General features: G+C 41.3%; 1 protein-coding gene across 3 annotated transcripts in view; it reads left to right on the top strand.

The window, feature by feature from the left end:
* The window catches only part of LOC115230550 (baculoviral IAP repeat-containing protein 7-B), a 40,107-nt gene extending 27,151 nt beyond the window's left edge, over positions 1-12,956 (top strand). For all 3 annotated transcript variants that reach the window (XM_029800711.2, XM_029800705.2, XM_029800716.2), the window contains exons 3-5: positions 4,799-4,947; positions 10,435-10,876; positions 12,607-12,956. In XM_029800711.2, the coding sequence (XP_029656571.1) occupies positions 4,799-4,947; positions 10,435-10,876; positions 12,607-12,803 (788 nt within the window). In that variant the 3' untranslated portion in view covers positions 12,804-12,956. The remainder of the gene's footprint in view (positions 1-4,798; positions 4,948-10,434; positions 10,877-12,606) is intronic.
* Positions 12,957-20,625: the final 7,669 nt, after the last annotated feature.

The raw sequence follows: 20,625 nt of genomic DNA, 5'->3' as shown, positions 1-20,625 counted from the left end.
GTGTATGTGTGTGTGTATATATATATATAGGATCTGTTCACTTTGACCGGCAGATATAAAAAATAATTTCTTTGTAACTAAACACTTATAAACTTCATATACTGGTAGAATGTGTCACATAAATCGTTTTCTCTTGGTGTTCTTGAGAAAATTCTGTATTTTGTAAGCTATTTGTTGTTAAATTTCTCGTATTTCGGCAATTTCAACCAGTCAATGACGTCTGTTGAGGTGAATACAATTACTGCTGTTGTTTGTCAGCAAGAAGTTCCGGTGGTGTACATTTTACCAATATATGAAGTTTAAAAGTGTTTAGTTACAAAAGAATTTTTTTTTAAAAATCTGCCAGTCAAAGTGAAAAGATCCCAAAGATCTATCTATGAATATTTGTGTGTGTATTTGTCTCTATATCATCCTCATCCTCAAACCTGCATGTTCCACGCTGGCCTGGGTTTGACGGTTTGACAGGGACCTATGAGTCCAAGGACTGCACCATGCTCCTATGTCTGTTAGGGTTTCTATGGCTAGAATGCCCTTCTTGCAAACATCAGCCCCTTTACAGAGGGGGACTGGGAGCCTTTCCTTGTGCCACCAGCACTAATTAGGTCATGTCAATGTGGTAAGCCTACAAAGCCTGCAGAATGGGTGGGAGATACAACCTCACGTTAAATAGGGGTTGAGGGAAGAGGTAGAGCAGGTTCATGTTGCAGAGGGGCTGCACGGCTACCCCCATGTAGAAGAGATTGAGAATGAATTAGAAGAATCTTCAAAAAGATAGTGGTCATGAGGGTATCTAGGTGGTACCCCAGGTTACCAGGTGCATAAGCTGTTATAAAGTGTATGGTTGGGATGGGGGTCGGGATAGGAGAAATGGTTGAGAAGAGAGGTAGGTTGGCAATCTCTGCAAACATCAGATGTTACTGCCACACAGCTTTGGGTATGCTTTCTCATATGCTTGAAATGACAATAGAATCTAACGAAGGACTTATTTAAACAATCACCTGAGGAGGTGCATTGTACACTTTGGATGCATGACAATGACTACACAACATCACACCAATAAACTAAAGGTGTAAAAATGTGTTGAAACAATTGTAGGGATTTTAAATGTTGTTCATTCCATTTTCTATCATTCCTCTCTTTCTTGCTATATATATATATATATATATATGGATATATCTATGTATCTGTTAAGGGCTCCTTAGTGGTTACAGGTTAGAAACACATAAGGAAGCCACTTTGTGATTGCTGATCTTACTAAAACAGCAGTCAAAATTACCTTCAATTACACACATCATAATGACCCCTCCACCCCAAATTCATATATGTTGTGTCTTGCACGACCCTGATATGTCCCGCATTATAACGACGACGTATTCCGTCATCTGCATGACTGGCCCCTGAACAGTGTGCCTCACCAACTGACTTCCCTCATTGTGTCTGTCCATTGTTTATTTGGTGGAACAGTCCACTTCTCTCGCTCGGGGGTGTCCTCCACAACAGTATATTACGTGGCCTTGAGTAACATGATACTGGGAAAAGATATTAACATGATGGTCATAGTTGAACGAACAGCTTTAATGTTTGGCCCACTCGATGAGGATTGGCCGACCTCACCTAGTTATGGTCTTTATTTGCCAAAATGTCGTTGACATATATGGCAAAACTGTAAAGTGGTGGTGGCCATGGAGGTGGTGCTGTTCAGATATCAGCCGTTGACACTCCTGGCCTCTCCCTATATTTAAGTATTCCTTATAATTGTTGCTGTTGTATATAGTCATGAATTTCTTTTACTTTTTTTCCAATTTCTGAGTCAGGAGAGAAGAATTCAGTGCCTAAGGCTGGTGAGGAGGACAGGGAGGGGTGTCCTTAACAGGGTTCTCATCTCAGCCTACCTCACACCATCCTTCATTCTATGTCACAAACTTCTTGTTTTAAAAAGGTCTTAATGAAAATGTCCCTTCAAAATATCCCGTGAATTTATGTTGCAAAGCCCTTAATAATAATGACAGTTATTATTCTTCACTATTTCCCAAATTAGCTGCAACAAAGGTTTGCAAGGAATTAAGCGAGTATGCTCCGCTGGATGTGTAATGTCAGTGTGCAGACACGACAGAGTGTAAGCGCCCTGAGAGAAAGGTTGGACATAAGAAGCATCAGATGTGGTGTGCAAGAGAGACAACTGCACTGGTATGGTCATGTGGTGAGAATAGATGAAGAAAGCTGTGTGAAGAAGTGTCACACCCTAACAGTGGAGGGAACCTGTGGGAGAGGTTCCCTGACTGGGCTCCCATGCTGGTGGTACGTAAAGAGCATGGCCTATGGCAGTGTTGCATAACCAGCCCATTTAAGAGTAATTTTCAATCGTCGGGCAATATGCTGTGCTTGAGAAGACCTGTGGAGTCAAGTGAAATCATTGTTGTGGCTGATGCCAGTGCCACCTGACTGGAACCCGTGCTGGTGGCACATAAAAAGCACCATTCAAACGTGGTCGATGTAAGTGCTGCCACTCTGGCTCCTGTGTTGGTGACACGTAAAAAGCACCATTTGAGTGTGGTGGAACGTAAAAGGCACCTGCTACACTCCTGGAGTGGTTGGCATTAGGAAGGGCATCCAGCTGTAGAAGCCTTGCCGAATCAGATTGGAGCCTGGTGCAGCCCCCTGGCTTGCCAATTGTCAGTCAAACTGTCCAACCCATGGAAAGCGGATGTTAAACGATGATGATGATGAAAGGCAGTGAACTTCCACTGAAATGTGGTAAGAAAAGGGTCAGAGTGGAACCTTGTCCCTGAATGTCTGCAACAATACTTTGATGAAAAATTAATTCTCATTGAACCAATCATTTTTATTCAGAAACACAGTTTGTCACTTCAAATGTAACTTAAATTCTGTTAATTTCTTCTGAATGTGAAAAAATGACCCATAGAAGGTCCTTATTTGTGGTCCCCTCATTTCACTAATTCAAAATTGACTTTAGTTGCCCTTTGTTACAAAGTTAAAGGAATATTCACTGATTACTTAGTGCATTCACCCTCTTCTTTTTTACCCTTTTTCTTTCTTTACTTTTTTTCTTCTTTATTCACATCTGCAATGTTTCATAGGAATACAACTGTTCCCACGTATGTGACTGGTATCCTGTTTTGTTGACCTCTGTTGTATTTGTTCTCATGACTGGGTTGGAAGGTCAACATCCTTCCTTGCCAACCTTATCAGGCTCTCCAAGATTGATGGTGGAAAGGGAAGTACTTGTCCTCTTGCCAGAGATTTGGCCCCAAATTCTTGCAATTACGTAAGGACCCAAGAATCAGGTAATGGAGGCCATTTTGCACTGTTTTTTCTGTCAACTGAATTCCAAATTTGGTTGACCTGAGGCTGTAGTCGAAGGCATTTGCCCCAAAAACCACAAATGGAATTGAACCTGAAATCTTGGTAGTTGAACTGTGAATGAAAATGGCTGTAACTACCACTAGGCATTTTGTTTTTTTCATCTTGTCTGCTCCAAAATTGTGACTCTTTAACAAAATTAGAAATATTTTCAATGGGTTGGCAAGGTGGCACAACCTTTAGAATGCCAGGCAAAACACTTGACAGCATTTCATCTGTCTTCATGTTTGGAGTCCAGGCTGACTTGGCCTGGCGCTAGGGTCGATGTAATCAACTTATCCGCTTCCCTGAGATTGCTGGCCTTGTGTCAAAATTTGAAACCAACATTTTGAATCAGTTTGGAGTGGAGTTGTGGGGGGGGGGGAAACTGATACAAGAGTCTTCCTTCTGAACCCAACCCACAAACTGGATGCTTTTGATCTGAGTTCAATTTCTGCTGAATTTGACATTTACTTTTAATGAGGACATACAAAGGGTTTGGCCAGCTGTAGCAGTCTGCCATCAAACTATGCAGGTATTTCATGTCTTGTGTCAAACAACACTTCCATTACCTCTTTCAACAGTGGTGTTACCATTCCATACAAACTCCCCCCCCCCCCAACTACATTTTTATTCTTCCTTCTACACAACCTGACATTGGAAAGGAAACATCTCACATCTTCACATTGTGTCTGCCATGTTTCACTTCCCTTCTCCTTGTTTTATTGTTTTCCCTCTCTTTTCTGCCAAATAATTCACTTCCGTTCCCATTGGAATTTTCTTCCTTGGTGAAAATATGGCTTTCTCAACATCCCTTCTTCCATTGCATCCTTTCACTCTTCCATTGTTAGACCAAATTCCTTGTAGTTTTTAGTTTCAGTCTGTTCTGTTCAGTATTCAAATCCCACGGAGGTCAGTTTTACCTCTTCTTCCAGGGTCCAAGAAATAAGGGTACCAGTGTTGTACTGCGGTCAGTTTAACACTTTCATTACTGTATTTGTTTTGAGATGCTCTGTGTTTCTTTCAATTAATTTTAAATATAACAAAGAATTTAGTAAAATAACTTAGTTATCATTCAGCTCAGTGTTAGGAACCTAAATTGTGACTAAGATTTGGTGGAAGATTTTAATTCAAAACATATGAAAACAAAACATTTGTACTACAGAGCCAGAGACAGTTTCAGCCGGGTTGGTAATGAAAGGGTTAATCAACTGATACTACTGTTGCCTCAGTTTCTTCAAGCAAGATCCCTGCCAGAGAATTCCAAAGGAATCTTCTAAATGGTACTCACAGTGCAGCGTTCCTGTATGATCCCAGTTATAAACTTTAAAAGGGATTATCTCTTAACACCTAAGACTCTTCTCTTTGTAATTCAATCCATCATTCGATGTTCTCACAAAGAAACTGTTGCCAAAACTCCTTCGCTCATTTCTTGTAGGTCCTTCTGATCGTGTGCAGTGTTTCAATTGTGGACTGAAACTTGACCAATGGGAAGCTACTGACAATGCCTGGGATGAACATAAGAAATATAAATGGGATCAGTGTTCCTTTGTTAAGGAAAGATACAATTGCTATTTGTCTCGTCAGGTAAGCTTTCTTTCAAGTTCGTTGCCGCCTTCTTGTCTTGAGGTCAATTTCTCTCATGAAACCTCGTTAACTTTAAAATGGTGATGGCTTCTATATTTTATCTTTTGTTTCTATCATTAGATTATGGCCATGCTGGGCACAGCCCGGAAGAACTTTCAGCTGAATTGACCCCAGCACATTTTTTTTAAGCCTGGTACTTAGTCTGATGTTTTTTTTTTTTTTGCTGAATCACTAAATTACAGGCATCTAAATACACCAACGCTGGTTGGGAAGCAGTGGTGAGGGACGGGGACACACACACACATACACACAAAACCCTATTTGCTTGGAAGATTCTTATGTATTCAATTCTATTGATGTATTTATATATTCTGCTTTCTTCACTTTATTCTTTCATGGTATATATTCCAAGATATTTTTTTATCAAATTTAATCCTTTATAAACTTATAATACTACTTTGACTTCACATATCACTAATATTATCTATATGAATACTTATGTTTTTATCTGTAATTGATTATTTATAACTTTTAGGATGTATTATCTATTTACATCCTACATCTTGTATGTAATGCTTATATTTTGTTTTTCTTTTCAAATATTCTCTGATTCACTTTGAAATTCTTATAATGGTCTTAATATTCTCAAAATGCTGCTAATTTTTTACATCATTCAAACATTTACGAATATATTTATCCTTCATTATTTTCTACTCTTCTGCTTGTGTCTTATAATTTTATACTTTTATAATTATCTTTATTATTCCTTTATAATTAAAATTTAGTTATGGCTGTATTTTCATTTAATTGCTTTTTGGTCTTTTAATACTTTTTAATTACATTTTTTTTTTCCATCTCTTATAAGATTTTTTGTATCTTCACTATTTATCCTTTCTTAATATCTTTTATTTTTATTGTGTCTCTCTCTGTTTATCTTGAAAACCACTCAAGTCTTTTTATTTCTCTTCCGGTTGTCAGTTCTGTTCAGTTATTTGACCAGGCATAGTTAGTCCCACTATATACGCTTCATCCTATATAAATTTCTCTCCTTTATCTACTATTCACGTCCCCTCTTTATCTTTTAAGGATTTCTTTGGACTCGAACTGGGTTACTCTTTTACTTGTTTCAGTCATTTGACTGCGGCCATGCTGGAGCACCGCCTTTAATCGAGCAACTCGACCCCGGGACTTATTCTTTTGTAAGCCCAGTACTTATTCCATTGGTCTCTTTTGCCGAACCGCTAAGTAACGGGGACATAAACACACCAGCATCGGTTGTCAAGCAATGCTAGGGGGACAAACACAGACACACAAACACACACACACGCATATATATATATATATATATATATATATATATATATATATATATATATATGACGGGCTTCTTTCAGTTTCCGTCTACCAAATCCACTCACAAGGCGTTGGTCGGCTCGAGGCTATAGCAGAAGACACTTGCCCAAGATGCCACGCAGTGGGACTGAACCCAGAACCATGTGGTTGGTAAGCAAGCTACTTACCACACAGCCACTCCTGCACCTACAGCTATTTAAAGAATGAAAAAAATAAAATAAAGTAGCCTTATCTCAGAAGTGGGAACATGATATCAAGGTCTCACTCCCTATTTTGCATCCCTTCCCCCCCACTTACCTCCGTTAACTTTTTACATCTTTCCTCTCTTAAAGATAATAAATAAGAGAGCATAACCTTATTTTTTAGAAGTTGAATGAATATTCTTATCCCCTGCACCCTAATCCTTATCCCCTACCCCTAATCCTTATCCCCTACCCACTAATCCTTATCCCCTACCCACTAATCCTTATCCCCTACCCCCTAATCCTTATCCCCTACCCACTAATCCTTATCCCCTACCCACTAGTCCTTATCCCCTACCCACTAGTCCTTATCCCCTACCCACTAGTCCTTATCCCCTAGCCCCTAATCCTTATCCCCTACCCACTAATCCTTATCCCCTACCCCCTAATCCTTATCCCCTACCCACGAATCCTTATCCCCTACCCCCTAATCCTTATCACCTACCCACTAATCCTTATCCTCTACCCACTAGTCCTTATCCCCCACCCACTAGTCCTTATCCCCTAGCTCCTAATCCTTATCCCCTACCCACTAATCCTTATCCCCTACCCCCTAATCCTTATCCCCTACCCACGAATCCTTATCCCCTACCCACGAATCCTTATCTCCTACCCCCTAGTCCTTATCCCCTACCCCCTAATCCTTATCCCCTACCCACTAATCCTTATCCCCTACCCCCTAATCCTTATCCCCTACCCACTAATCCTTATCCCCTACCCCCTAATCCTTATCCTCTACCCACTAATCTTCCTACTCCTATAAATGATCTTCACCTCCCTCCCCACTTCTGTCACCAAAATCTCTTTTCCTATATTAACTCCTAACTTGAACGAGAGTGAATTCATTTTTCTTTTTTTTACTTATCAGAGAATCATCAAGTGCTTCAAACTGGTGATTTTTTGGAATGTTTTTTTATGAATGCGTCATTCGTGTCTGTTCCCCTGATGAAAACGTTTTTTTCTTGTCATCACGTGATATAATAACTCCACTCGTCAAAAAAAAAACCTGTTTGAAACGGCTGTAGTGAACGAGCCATTATCCATCTGTTATTTGTTATTCGCCTTACTTGGAACCTGCTATTAATGCAGATCTGGAGTCTGTTCAGTGCAGTACAATTGGTGCAGCGTGTGTTCCCAAATACAGCCTTGACACTCATAATGTGCTCAGTCAGGTGCAGTTAATCGTATATACAACTGGAATAATAATCCGTCTGTACTTTGGTATGTATGTATATGTTCCTCTGATTTCATTCTGTACATGATTTCCATTTTTTGACCCGACCCAGAGCTTTGCCATTTAAGTACCTAATTCACTTCAATCCTGGACTTTTATAACATGTGTGTGAGTATACACACACACACACACACACACACACACGCACACATAAAGGCTTCATGGGGTTGGGAAGCAAGTTTCTTACCACACAGCCTTGCCTGTACGTATATATATATATATATATATAACATTTATTAATAATATAGAACTATATACAGTATAGTGAAATGGTCCTAGCTGTTATATTTTGAGAAACTTGAAAGAGAATGCTATCAGCAGATTGTCAGACACTTGTTTCAACTATATTTGACCCCCTCAGTGATGAGTACCTCTGGATATTCTGAGCTAAATTGAAAAATATTTGCACAAATCAGTAAATATTTTGTTTGTAGATTTCTGTATCAGCTCAAAGTTGGTCAGAAAACTGTACAGGCTTGAAACGATCTTAGATTAAAATAATGTGTGTGTGTGTTACATTTATAACACTGAAGTCTCTTTGGAAAGTTTCTATGGCAAAATATTGGTTAGTGCTGTTCTGTGTTTGTATATACCCTTTAGCATTTAAACTGGCCATAGAAGTAGTTGATAGCCTCCGTTACCTAGGTAATCAAGTCAGTAGCGGGGGTGGATGCTCTGAGAGCATAGCTGTAGAAACCTTGCCGAATCGGATCAGAACCTGGTGCAGCCCCCCAACTTACCAGTTTTCAATCAATCAATCCATCCAACCCATGCCAGCATAGAAAGCGGAAGTTAAATGATAATGTCTGGCCCAAATATTCTGTTTTATGTTCAAACTACCCTACAATGTTATTCTTAAAGTAATCACATCATCAAATCTCAAAGCTACAAGATGATGTATAGTTACTTCACAACAATGGGAATAAATAATTAATCCAAAGAGTTAATCCAATTCAGTTTCAAATGGGTCTTTTATTGATTAGCTTTAGGTCAAGGTTCTAGTCAGAGGTGACCTGCTTCAACAATGAGAAATGGTTCATAACTTTAAAAAAAATTTTTTATTTTGATTTAAAATGATATAAATTTACTATTTAGACGAGTGTGATCGTTACCTGAGCATGATTGTTACCAGCGTCGCCTTACTGGCACCTGTGCTGGTGGCATGTGTAAAAAGATTCGAGTGAGGTCATTGCCAGTACCGCCTGACTGGCCCCGACCTGGTGGCACATAAAAATCACCCACTACACTCTTGGAGTGGTTGTCATTAGGAAGGGCATCCAGCTGTAGAAACTCTGCCAAATCAAGATTGGAGCCTGGTGTGGCCATCTTGTTTGCCAGCCCTCAGTCAAAATCGTCCAACCCATGCTAGCATGGAAAGCGGACGTTAAACGATGATGATGATGATGATGATGATGATGATGATGTTTGTGTGTGGTGTGTGTGTGTGTGTGTGTGTGTGTGTGTGTGTGTCAGTGTCACATAAAGTAGATTATGGAAACAGATGCACTTTTACAGAAACTAACCTTGCTGTAGATATTTTGTTTAAATGACAATGCAGGAGGTCACAGGTCGGGTTTAGGACCCCTTAGGACCCCCAACTCAGACTGGTTGGCCATGTCGATCGATTTTCCTCATTCGGTCCTGCTTATTGTGTTCTCTCGACTCATAATCCAGGGTTCAAGCTGGCCGACCCTTTGCCTGATGGGGACTGACTGGGATTCTGCTTGACAGGTCACCCAGGAATATACGGACAAAAGGTGGCTGTGGCAATGTGCTTCAATGGCACATGCTCCCCCCACCCCCCACCTGACTTGAGATTTATAACAAAACAGAAACTAGGACGTAGGTATGAATATCTCAAGCTAAATCCATGCAGCTGGGATTGCATTTGTCATCTTTTATTTCAGTTGTTAGGGTCAGAGACTGCGACCCGAACTGGGGCTTAATGAATTGACTCTACCACCTGCTTTTCTTTAAGCCTGCTTCTTATTCTTTCGGTCTCTTTTGCTGAACTGCTAAGTTACAGGGACATAAACACATCAGCACTGGTTGTCAAGCAACCCTAAGCACACACACAATGAGTTTGGGTTGGCCCAAGGCTATAGTAGAAGACACTTGCCCAGGTGTGATGCAGTGGGACTGAACCCAGAACCATGTGGTTGGGAAGCAAGCTTGTTACCCCACAGCCATGCTTGTTTGGGGATGTGCGAAATCTATGTCACATATATTTGAAAAGGATGAAACAGAATCATTGTTTTTTGGCAAAGAATTAATGTAGAATTGAAACAGTGTATCACATACAAGAATACGAAGATTAGGGGTGGAGTGAGAAGTGTCTGTGGAACACTGCAACCGTATCGGTACATTTGGCATTAGTTTGTCATACCATCTGATGGGACTTGGTTACCATTAATCATACTGAACAAACTGAACTTCAATACTTTGGATATGGCCCTGTGGCAGCACTCGATTGACTCAGCCAGTTGACCTGTTTGAATGGTAAATTATGAATTTATTCATTTGAAAGGTAAAGTATTGTTTTAAAATTTAATCTGAGATATATTTGTCTTGTGAAAGATAAAGGCAAAAGAAAATTTGTTAAACATTTTGGTTTTGAATTTAGAAATCTAATGTGAATTATTTTTGGCTATTTTTCAGTTGTTTACAGAATGTAGTCTGTTAAATCGGGACCCCTTTCATCCTTCAAGACGTCCTGGAGATCGTGAGTGTAAACTATCTCGTGAAGAGTCTCAGCCATATTCCTTTGACTTGCCGAGCAAAGAAATATTAAAACATTATTCACCCCTTGCAGAATTACAGTCAAGTTCCTCATCCATCGAATCTTCTAACCAATGTGAATCACTGCAGCAACCGTCTTTGAACCCACCACCAACTTTTATGGTACCTACAACTTCAACACAGGAGAATCTGTCTAAATCCACAGAAACTGTAGCGGCAGCAGCAATTGCCAAAGAACTAGTACCTGTGGCGCCTGCCAAATCCCAATTATCATTGGCTCCCACCATTGGAGCTGCGTATCTTTCTACAATTAGCAGTGGCCAAGAATCAATAAGTTCTTCAAAGTCTGCAACTGCTATGGGTAAGTTGTTTTAATTCAGTCTTAATGGCAGGAACTAATTTTGACTCTTAGTTTTGACTCCACCAATATCTTTCAGAAAGGTGTGACTCTCATAATTCCTACCTTCAAATATCTAAAAATAAGTTGTACTGATTGTTGGCTAATGAACTGTCAAATAATTAACCCTATTAAAGCATTGGATAAATATTTGTCATTATCGACTTAATTACTAATTGAATATTAAAGGGGGGAGTCAGTTTTATCACCCCTTCCTCTAACCCCTTTGTACTACTTGTATTTCTTTCCCCCCATTGTTCCCTATGGGTAGGCCCTCTCTCACTCTGACCTGCCTCTATCTCTCTCCCACCTTCCTTCTTCCTTGTCCTACTGGGCTAGCCAAGTGTCAATCCTCTGTAGTCAGACAGCTATCCCTGTCCCTCTTTCGTACACCAACCTTTCACCTGGCACACAGCTACTTCTCTCGGTTCCTATCCCTCTCTCAGCTGAGAGGTCCTTCGTGATCCCACAGGCACTGGGATCACATTCAGCACCACTGAAGCTACAGTGAGATGAATTGTTAAAGAAATCTACGTCGTTTTTCTCTGGTCGTATAATCCTCATCTTTTTTGCATCCACTTTCTGGCATTGAACCGGTTGAAGAGCCAAGTCTTGCTCCAACGTCTCATGCTTGTCATGGTTTCTACTGCTGGATTTCCTTTCTTAACACCAACCACTTAACAGAGTGGAGTGAGGGCATATTTTCATAGTACCATCACCAGTGAGGTTGACTTGCCATTAGCAAGTCTAACTCCCTCTCTCAAGTACCAAGGTGTCACCAGAGTGTACTGGGTGCTTATTATGGCACCAGTGATGCTGGAGTGGGGGGAGTGAACTTGTAACTTTGCAAAATGAGACACTCGCTTCCAGCCTACCCCCAACCTGATAGAGGAATATGGAGAGGTGGTCAGTGTTGGAAGGAAGAAATAACGGAGGAGGAAAGAGGGTTGAGGAGAACAGAAGTAGTCTCAGGGATTAATGTGAATAGAAGGCAGGAGAAACCCATCACCGGGTCACCCTCCCCGTTACTAGTGTATGTCTGCCATGCTAGCAAGGGTTAGATGGTTTGTTGGGGTCCAAGCCAGGTTTATTGTTGCGGGAGGGTGGTAGGGGAGGAAAGTAAGAGAGATGGTGTTAGGGAAGGGGGTAACGGAGTAGAGGGGGGGGGTCAGGTTGAGAAGGTGGAGGCGCAGTGGGGAGAGTGGTGCATGCACGATATGAAGGACCAGGGCATACCTTTATGGTAACAAATCTTATGATGACAGAAGAGTGAGGGAAGATGGCATAAAGATTGCTGCTCTCCCTCACTCTGGTATCATGATTGAGGAGGAGGAGGAGGAAAGAAGTGCCAAAGGATACGAGTGGTGGAGATACGGAGGGAAGCTGACAACTGAGTCTTGATGGACCCTTAACTTTACACTAGGTTCTTTATTGCTCAACCCATGGATTCTAACCCTTGCTCACTAGTAAAGCCCTCATAAGTGATATATCTACTCCTAATTTCTTGAAATCAAAGCTCTTCTCTAACTAGATTCCTCTTGAAGTTGTCTCACAAGGAATATGGTATCAAGGATGCCTTTTCCTTGGGACCAAGCTAAATTAAATATTATCTCATATGATCCAATTCCTAGGCTATGTTCTTCATTAATTAGTATCTATACCAATAATGTGTATATTTTTTTTTTCTTTCACAGAAATTGAAAGTCTCCGTCAACAATTAGCTAAATTGGAAAATGAAGTTTACTGCAAAATTTGTTTTGAAAATCATATTGAAATAGTGTTTAAACCTTGCAAACACATGGTGTGTTGCATAGAATGTAGCAAGTCGCAGCAACACTGTCCGATCTGCCGAGCTGAAATCAATGAGAAAGAGCGAATCTATCGGCCGTGAGAGCCCAAACCAGTAATGTTCCTTATAACTTATTCCTTGTGAAAAATTAACCTTCTACATTTCTTCGTTGTTTGGATTTCAAAAACAATTACACTTTTTCTCATTCTGCCTGTGTTAACTTAGTAAATGATATCAAATGAAAAATATAACTAATTCTTGTGTTCTTGCCTTGCTTTCCATCATTGTACTGTGGCTATGTTGAGGGCGTTGTCATCAGATGGTTTGAGTGGGACATCTTGAACTTGGTAATTATTTCAATCCTCCTCCTCCTCCTCATCATCATCATATGTTCATTTAGTACATGGTGGCATGAGTTAGATGGGTTGTCACATTGTGCTCTGTTGTTTGTGGTTACTGCTCTGCTAGATGGCTGCAAACTATGTCTTGAGTGTACTTTATCATGGCACCAACACTAGTGAGGTGCCTTGTTCCCTGAAAGACTTAAGATTTCTCTCTATCCTATATTGGCTTCATTCATTTAAAGCAACATGACTATGAGGGTGGAGAGAAAGAAAGATAAGGAAAGTGATAGGGACAAGAGGGTAATAGAGGAGTGAGTAATGGAAGAGAGAGACAGTGATCAGCAGCTGTATGATGGTTATTGGTAAGGGGATTAAATAGACAGACCTCCTTGAATTCTGTTCCAGTTCAGAAAAAGATGTTGGTTTCAAAAGATTTTATTGATATGTTTCAGTGTGTCTGTACGTGGCCTCTACCTGGGATGTAGCCAGTCCACTTATGCATACCTTTCCTTCATGGGACACAAAACTCTACTTGTGAAGACCTGTTGAGGCAAGTGAAAATCGAAATTGATCAACATCAATGGAAATTGCAGCTGTGATACCAGTGCCGGTGGTACGTAAGAGAACCATCCAAACGTGGCCGTTGCCAGCGCCGCCCCGACTGGCCTCCGTGCCGGTGGCACGTAAAAAGCACCATCCGATCGTGGCCGTTTGCCAGCCTCATCTGGCACGTAAAAAGCACCCACTACGCTCACGGAGTGGTTGGCGTTAGGAAGGGCATCCAGCCGTAGAAACATTGCCAGATCAGACTGGGCCTGGTGCAGCCTTCTGGCTTCCCAGACCCCAGTTGATCCGTCCAACCCATGCTAGCATGGAAAGCGGACGTTAAATGATGATGATGATTCTGTGTGTGTGTGAGTGCATATAAGTATGTGTGTGCAGAGGAACATGCATGCCCCGCACCCACATGCATGCCCAGCACCCACAGGCATGCCCAGCACCCACAGGCATGCCCATTGGTTTTTAAAAACGTTAGTCAAAAGTATTATTTAGGAATGTTGTTTTGACAGCAAAGCAGTTCCATGAGTTTGTGATGTTTATAATAATATAACCCCAGGATCCAGAGAAGTGGAGGAGGGGTGGAAGTTTGAGTTTGCAGCAACTGCTTTCACATGTGTTGTTCACAAAGGTTTTCAAACAGAAGGACAGATGTTAAATGATGATGATGATGATCATAAAGAGAAGTGCAATGTTATTACTAGTTCAAATCTGCCAGTGGAAAGTTTGAATTTGTAAACAAGTCATTCACTGTGTTTTGTGATGGAGAGAATTTCTCGCTGTAGACAAATGGTGTAAATACACGTAGACCAGCTCACAGCACTTTCTCTTCACACTGTGAGATGCAAGCATTTCAGAGTGGTTATCTCCTCTTCAGAGGTGCTGCAAGCTGATCAGAGAGACAGTCTCTCTTATGTCATTCCAGTTATTGTACATTGGCTGGTGGTGCAAATCAGTGGCTCACTTTTAATTTATTTACAGTCAGTCATTTGTCTACAGTGAGAGATTTTCTTCGTGATTGAGAAGACCCAGCAAATTAAGTGAGATCACAGCCGTAGCCTATACCAGTGTCGCTTAACCAGCCCACTTAAAAAGTACCTTCTGAATCATCGGTCATCACGCTGTGCTTGAGGAGACCCATTGAGTCAAGTAAAATAAAAAATTAGATCAAATCACAATCAAAAATAGAAATTGTAGTTGTGGCTGATGCCAGTGCTGCCTGACTGGCTCCCCATGCCAGTGGCACATAAAAAGCACCATCTGAACGTGGTCAATGCCAGTGCCACCTGACTGGCTCCCGTGCCAGTAGCACATAAAAAGCACCATCTGAACGTGGTCAATGCCAGTTCCACCTGACTGGCTCCCCATGCCAGTAGCACATAAAAAGCACCCACTACACTCTTCGAGTGATTGGCATCAGGAAGAGCATCCAGCTGTAGAAACATTGCCAGATAAGAGTGGATCCTGGTGCAGCCTCCTGGCTTGCCAGTCCCCAGTTGAACCGTCCAACTTATGCCTGCCTGGAAAACGGACGTTAAAGGATGATGAGCATAAAACACAGTGAATAACTTATTTACTTGCCACTGAACTTGCCCCTGGCATATTCAAGCTGGTAATAGCATTGTATTTATACTCATCACTGCTTGGTGCTCCCACCTCGTAATAAAGAGAAGTGTTTTCTTCACACTTTCATATTTCAAAAAGTATTCAGGCAGTTTCTAGAGAAAGCCAGGCTCAGTTTGCTGGCTGGGGACTGGAAATGAGCGACTCTGAGTCCTGGAAATTGGAGCCTTTCAGTTGTATTTTATTTAAGAATACTCTGTTTATGACCATCAAACATTGGGCCTCACTGAGGCAGTGACCAGTGACCAAGACCTTTGGAGATATGCTGTGCTTGAGAAGAGCTGACATGCCAAGTGTGACCATAACCCATGGCCATAACCACTTATGAGTACCCTTCATTCATTGGACTATAAACTTTGCTTACGAAGACCTGTTTAGGCAAGTGACATCAAAATCAAAATCACTGACATGGCCAATGACAGTAGCGCCTGTTAAAAGCACTATCCGAGTGTGACTGTTGCCAGGGCCACTGACTGGCTCCCGTGGCGGTGGCCTGTAAAAAGCACCATTCGATCATGATTGTTACCAGCGTTGCCTTACTGGTACATGTGCTGGTGGGACGTGAAAAGCAACATTCAAGCGTGGTTGTTGCCAGTGCCACCGGACTGGCTCCCATGCAAGTGGCACGTAAAAAGCACCTTTTGAACGTAGTCCTTACCAGTACCGCCTGACTGGTCCTCGTGCAGGTGGCACATAAAAAGCACCCACTACACTCTCAGAGTGGTTGGTGTTAGGAAGGGCATCCAGCTGTAGAAACTCTGCCTGATCAGATTGGAGCCTGGTGCAGCCATCTGGCTCGCCAGTCCTCAGTCAAACCGTCCAACCCATGCCAGCATGGAAAGCAAACGTTAAACGACGACAATGATGATGATGAAATTGAAGTGTACAGTATTATATTTCCATTGTGACTGATCTTGGTTTTGCGGTGGGGGGCTTCAACGGAGTGTCAGGTAACAGTCTGATTATGTAACTCTGTATTCTTCAATTATGGCAGTTATGGAATGAAAGAGAGTGACTGGTCTCTATTGTTGCAGGTGAACAGAAAGAAACCAATCAGGAAGATGAGCCGTAATGGATATAGAATAACTACGCTTCAATTAATTTACCCACTCTACAGTCAAATGAATGAGTGCATTTTTCCTGACTTTTGAATTCTTAGACAGTATGTGTGTGTGTGTATATATATATATATATATATATATATATATATATATATAAGAGGTCTGATTAATAAGTATTCGGGCAGTTGCCATAGTAACGAAGCTAAAGCACAGAGAGCAAAGCCGCTTGGCAAAGACTGACCTGGAATTCTGCCGTGCATTCACACTAAGTTTTAATGTTCTAGCTCACTTCCTCTGTTTACAACAGTGCTTGGAAGGAAGGTGTGTAGCGTGTGATTGTCCCATTGACCATGACAGAGAAAGTTGTCATGGTGATACCTGCTCAGAGGCCGATGCAAAGTTACAGAAAGTGTATGGAGAGGAGTGTACGAGTGATTCAGACGTTTCCAAGATGGCTGAAGAAATGTCTTGGAAGACCTGCAACCAGCAGAACGGAGAAAAACACCAAAGGTGTGCATGCAGCTGAGGGGAAACTGTCGAATTACCATCCGTGGGTTATCAAAGGATGTGTAGAATAGTTATGGTTCAGTTTAGTCCATTATTGCTGGAGATTTGGGTACAAGATGCATGTCTGCCGAGTTTGTACCCAAACTGCTTTCAGCTGACCAAAAAGACACTTGGGTTTCAGTTGCACAAAATCTCCTTAATTGTGTCGAGACAATGAAAACTGTTTTGAAAACTTTGCGAAGGCCTCTGAACAGGTATCACCAAACTTTTGGCAAAATTTGAGCCCCCTCCCCTCTTGAAAGTTTTTAATTTTTGTCTTGCAAGGTACTTGGTGACCCTGTCAGTGCAGGTGCCACTTAAAAGCACCCAGCCCACACTGTGTTCAGAAAGCCATCCAGCTGTAAAAATCTTGCCAAAACAGTCTCAGAAGTCTGGTGCAGGTTTTTACCTGGCTGGCTCTTATGAAACCATCCCACCTATGCAAGCATTGAAGGCAGACTTTAAACAATGATTCTCTGGTCAATGTGTCGATCACACCTTCCTTCCAAGCATTGCTGTAAACAGGGGAAGTGAGCTAGAACAATGAAACTTACTGTGCATGCACAGCAGAGGCCAAGGTCAATCTGTGCCAAGCAGCTTTACTCAGCATGCTTTAGCTTTGTTACTATGGCAACATTCTGGATACTTATTGATCAGAACATGTATGTGTGTGTGTGTGTATATATATATATATATATATATATAATATAAATATTTATAATAATAACAACAATAATAAAATAGTGTATAGTGCCTAGGTGCACTGCAACTCATCAAAGGTGCATGTGCAGTACATAGAATTATGTACAAAAGTCAGGAAGGTGAACAGTGTAGGAGTCACGATAGACATGTGTGCATGTGTATGCAGTGGTGGTGGTAGTGGGGTATCAGGTGTATAAAAGACATATATATATATATGTGTATATATATATATATATATATATAATGAAATTGTTGTATACAGTGGTCAGGTGCACTACAAAAAAAAAAAAAAAGGCATTAGGTGTACTGTTGGTGAATTTCAGGAAGCATGGAAATTTTGAAGGATCCAGTGTCCCAACTGCAAACAACTGATTCAGGTAATTTATTCCATATTTCATCAATTCTGAGTGTGAAAAAATGTTTTTGGAAAGTCTCGGGGTGCTGTGTTGTTTTTTGATTTTGTAAGCATGTCCGTGGCTGTTAGGCATATGCAATTCAAAAAGGTGTCCAATGTTGTTAACTATTTATATGTATATATACATGCTTATAAAAACACATCTAAGAGTATATATACACATGTTATATATATTTTTATATTATTCAAAAATAATGGCAATGTAAATGTGTGTGGGTGTATTTTTATTAAAATGTTGTCTTTTTATGTCTGGAAAAGATTGTCACATCCTTTATCGTCATCATCATCATCGTCTTCAGAATCATCACACAATGATCAAAATATGCTCCACCACCACCACCACCACCACTACTACCACTACTACCATTTCTATTGATATCCTCTCCCATTACCATCACCAGCAAATTATATCTGTCTACGGGTGTGTGTGTGTATATATATCGCCATGATAGATCGTTAGCCACTACACATATTTTTTTTCTCTCCTTGTTTTTTTCTGTGTCCCTTTCTGTAGAAGAGCGTAGACTCGAAACATAAAAGACTTTTTCTATTCCTGAGTGTTATACTAATACATCTGTTTGTTTTGTACACCACCTGTCTTCGTCTTTTGGTTTTTTCGTAAACTCTCCCTATATATATATATATTATATATATATATATATATATATATATATATATATATATATATATATGGATGGAAGCACTCCGTCGGTTACGATGACAAGGGTTCCGGTTGATCCGAATCAACGGAACAGCCTGCTCGTGAAATTAACGTGTAAGTGGCTGAGCACTCCACAGACATGTGTACCCTTAACGTAGTTCTCGGGATATTCAGCGTGACACAGAGAGCGACAAGGCAGCCCATTGAAATACAGGTACAACAGAAACAGGAAGTAAGAGTGAGAGAAAGTTGTGGTGAAATAGTACAGCAGGGATCGCCACCACCCCCTGCTGGAGCCTCCTGGAGCTTTTTTAGGTGTTTTTGCTCAATAAGTACCTTGCAAGACAAAAGAAAAATGTTTTGAGAGGGGAAGGGGCATTGGAAGAGGTGAGCTTGTGTCAGATGATGAAAGGTTAGGGTGAGACGGAAAAAGGTGTTGCTGTAGAGCAGGTACAAAGTTATCTGGCCAGGATGATATATATATATATATATATATGCATGCATGGATGCACAATGGCCCAGTGGTTAGGGCAGCGGTCACATTGATAACGTAATATATATATACATACATATATATATATATATGCATGCTTTTGTCACTTGCGAAAAATCAAAACAGATAGTGTGTATGAAGGGGAAAGGTGTGAGGCTACTAAGCAGTATAGTTACATGGCAGCAGTAGTTATAGTGTCCCTGTTCCTACCAGAGTCGTTGGCTGACCCAGTTTGTAAGCATTGAAAAAAGAAGTGGTTTCAGGTCAGACAAATATTTCAGCTACAAATATCATTCTGCATAATTTAATATTACCTCATTGACACACACACACTCTCTCTCTCTCTCTCTCTCACACACACACACACGTATATATCATCATCATCATCATCATCATTTAACGTTCGCTTTCCATGCTAGCATGGGTTGGATGATTTGACTGAGGACTGGCGAACCAGATGGCTGCACCAGGCCCAGTCTAATGTGGCAGAGTTTCTACAGCTTGATGCCCTTCCTAATGCCAACCACTCCGAGAGTGTAGTGGGTGCTTTTATGTGCCAGTCAGGCGGGACTGGCAATGGCCATGCTCAAATGATGTTTTTTACGTGCCACTGGCACAGGAGCCAGTCCAGTGGTACTGACAACGACCTCGCTCAAATGTCTTTTCATGTGCCACCGGCATGGAAGCCAGTCAGCTGCTCTGACAACGATCACACTCGGATGGTGCTCTTAGCGCTCTACTGGCATTGGTGCCAGTCATTGAATCTGATTCAATTTCAATTTCACTTGCTTCAACAGGTCTCCGCAAGCAGAGTTTAGTGTCCAATGAAGTAAAGATATGCATAAGTGGGCTGGTTACACCCCTAGTATAGGCCATGAAGTTATGGTCTCACTTGGCTTGCCGGGTCTTCTTAAGCACAGCATATTTTCAATGGTCTCGGTCACTAGTCATTGCCTCAGTAAGGCCTAATGTTCAAAGGTTGTGCTTCACCACTTCATCCCAGGTCTTCCTGGGTCTACCTCAACTGCTAGGCTGTGACACTTTTCCACACAGCTGTCCTCAGCCATTCTTGCCACATGACCATACCAGCGCAGTTGTCTCCCTTGCACACCACATCTGATGCTTCTTAGGTCCAACTTTTCTCTCAAGGTACTTACACTCAGTCGAGTAAGCACACTGACATTACACATCCAACGGAGCATACTAGCTTCATTCCTTGTGAGCTTACGCATGTCCTCAGCAGTCACGGCCCATGTTTCACTGCCATGTAGCATGGCTGTTCATACACATGCGTCATACAGTCTACCTTTTACTCTGAGTGAGAGGCCCTTCGTCACCAGTAGAGGTAAGAGCTCTCTGAACTTTGCCCAGGCTATTCTTATTCTAGCAGCTACACTTCCATCACACCCTCCCCCACTACTGACTTGGTCACCTAGGTAACAGAAGCTATCAAGTTTTTCTCCTTGAAATGTGGCAGAAGTTGTTCTCTGCACATTTTCAGTGTTTATTGCTCCTGAGCAT

Source organism: Octopus sinensis, linkage group LG2, assembly GCF_006345805.1.
Source record: "Octopus sinensis linkage group LG2, ASM634580v1, whole genome shotgun sequence".
In the NCBI taxonomy this organism is placed as follows: Eukaryota; Metazoa; Mollusca; class Cephalopoda; order Octopoda; family Octopodidae; genus Octopus; species Octopus sinensis.
This window is presented reverse-complemented; position numbering and strand designations above follow the sequence as displayed.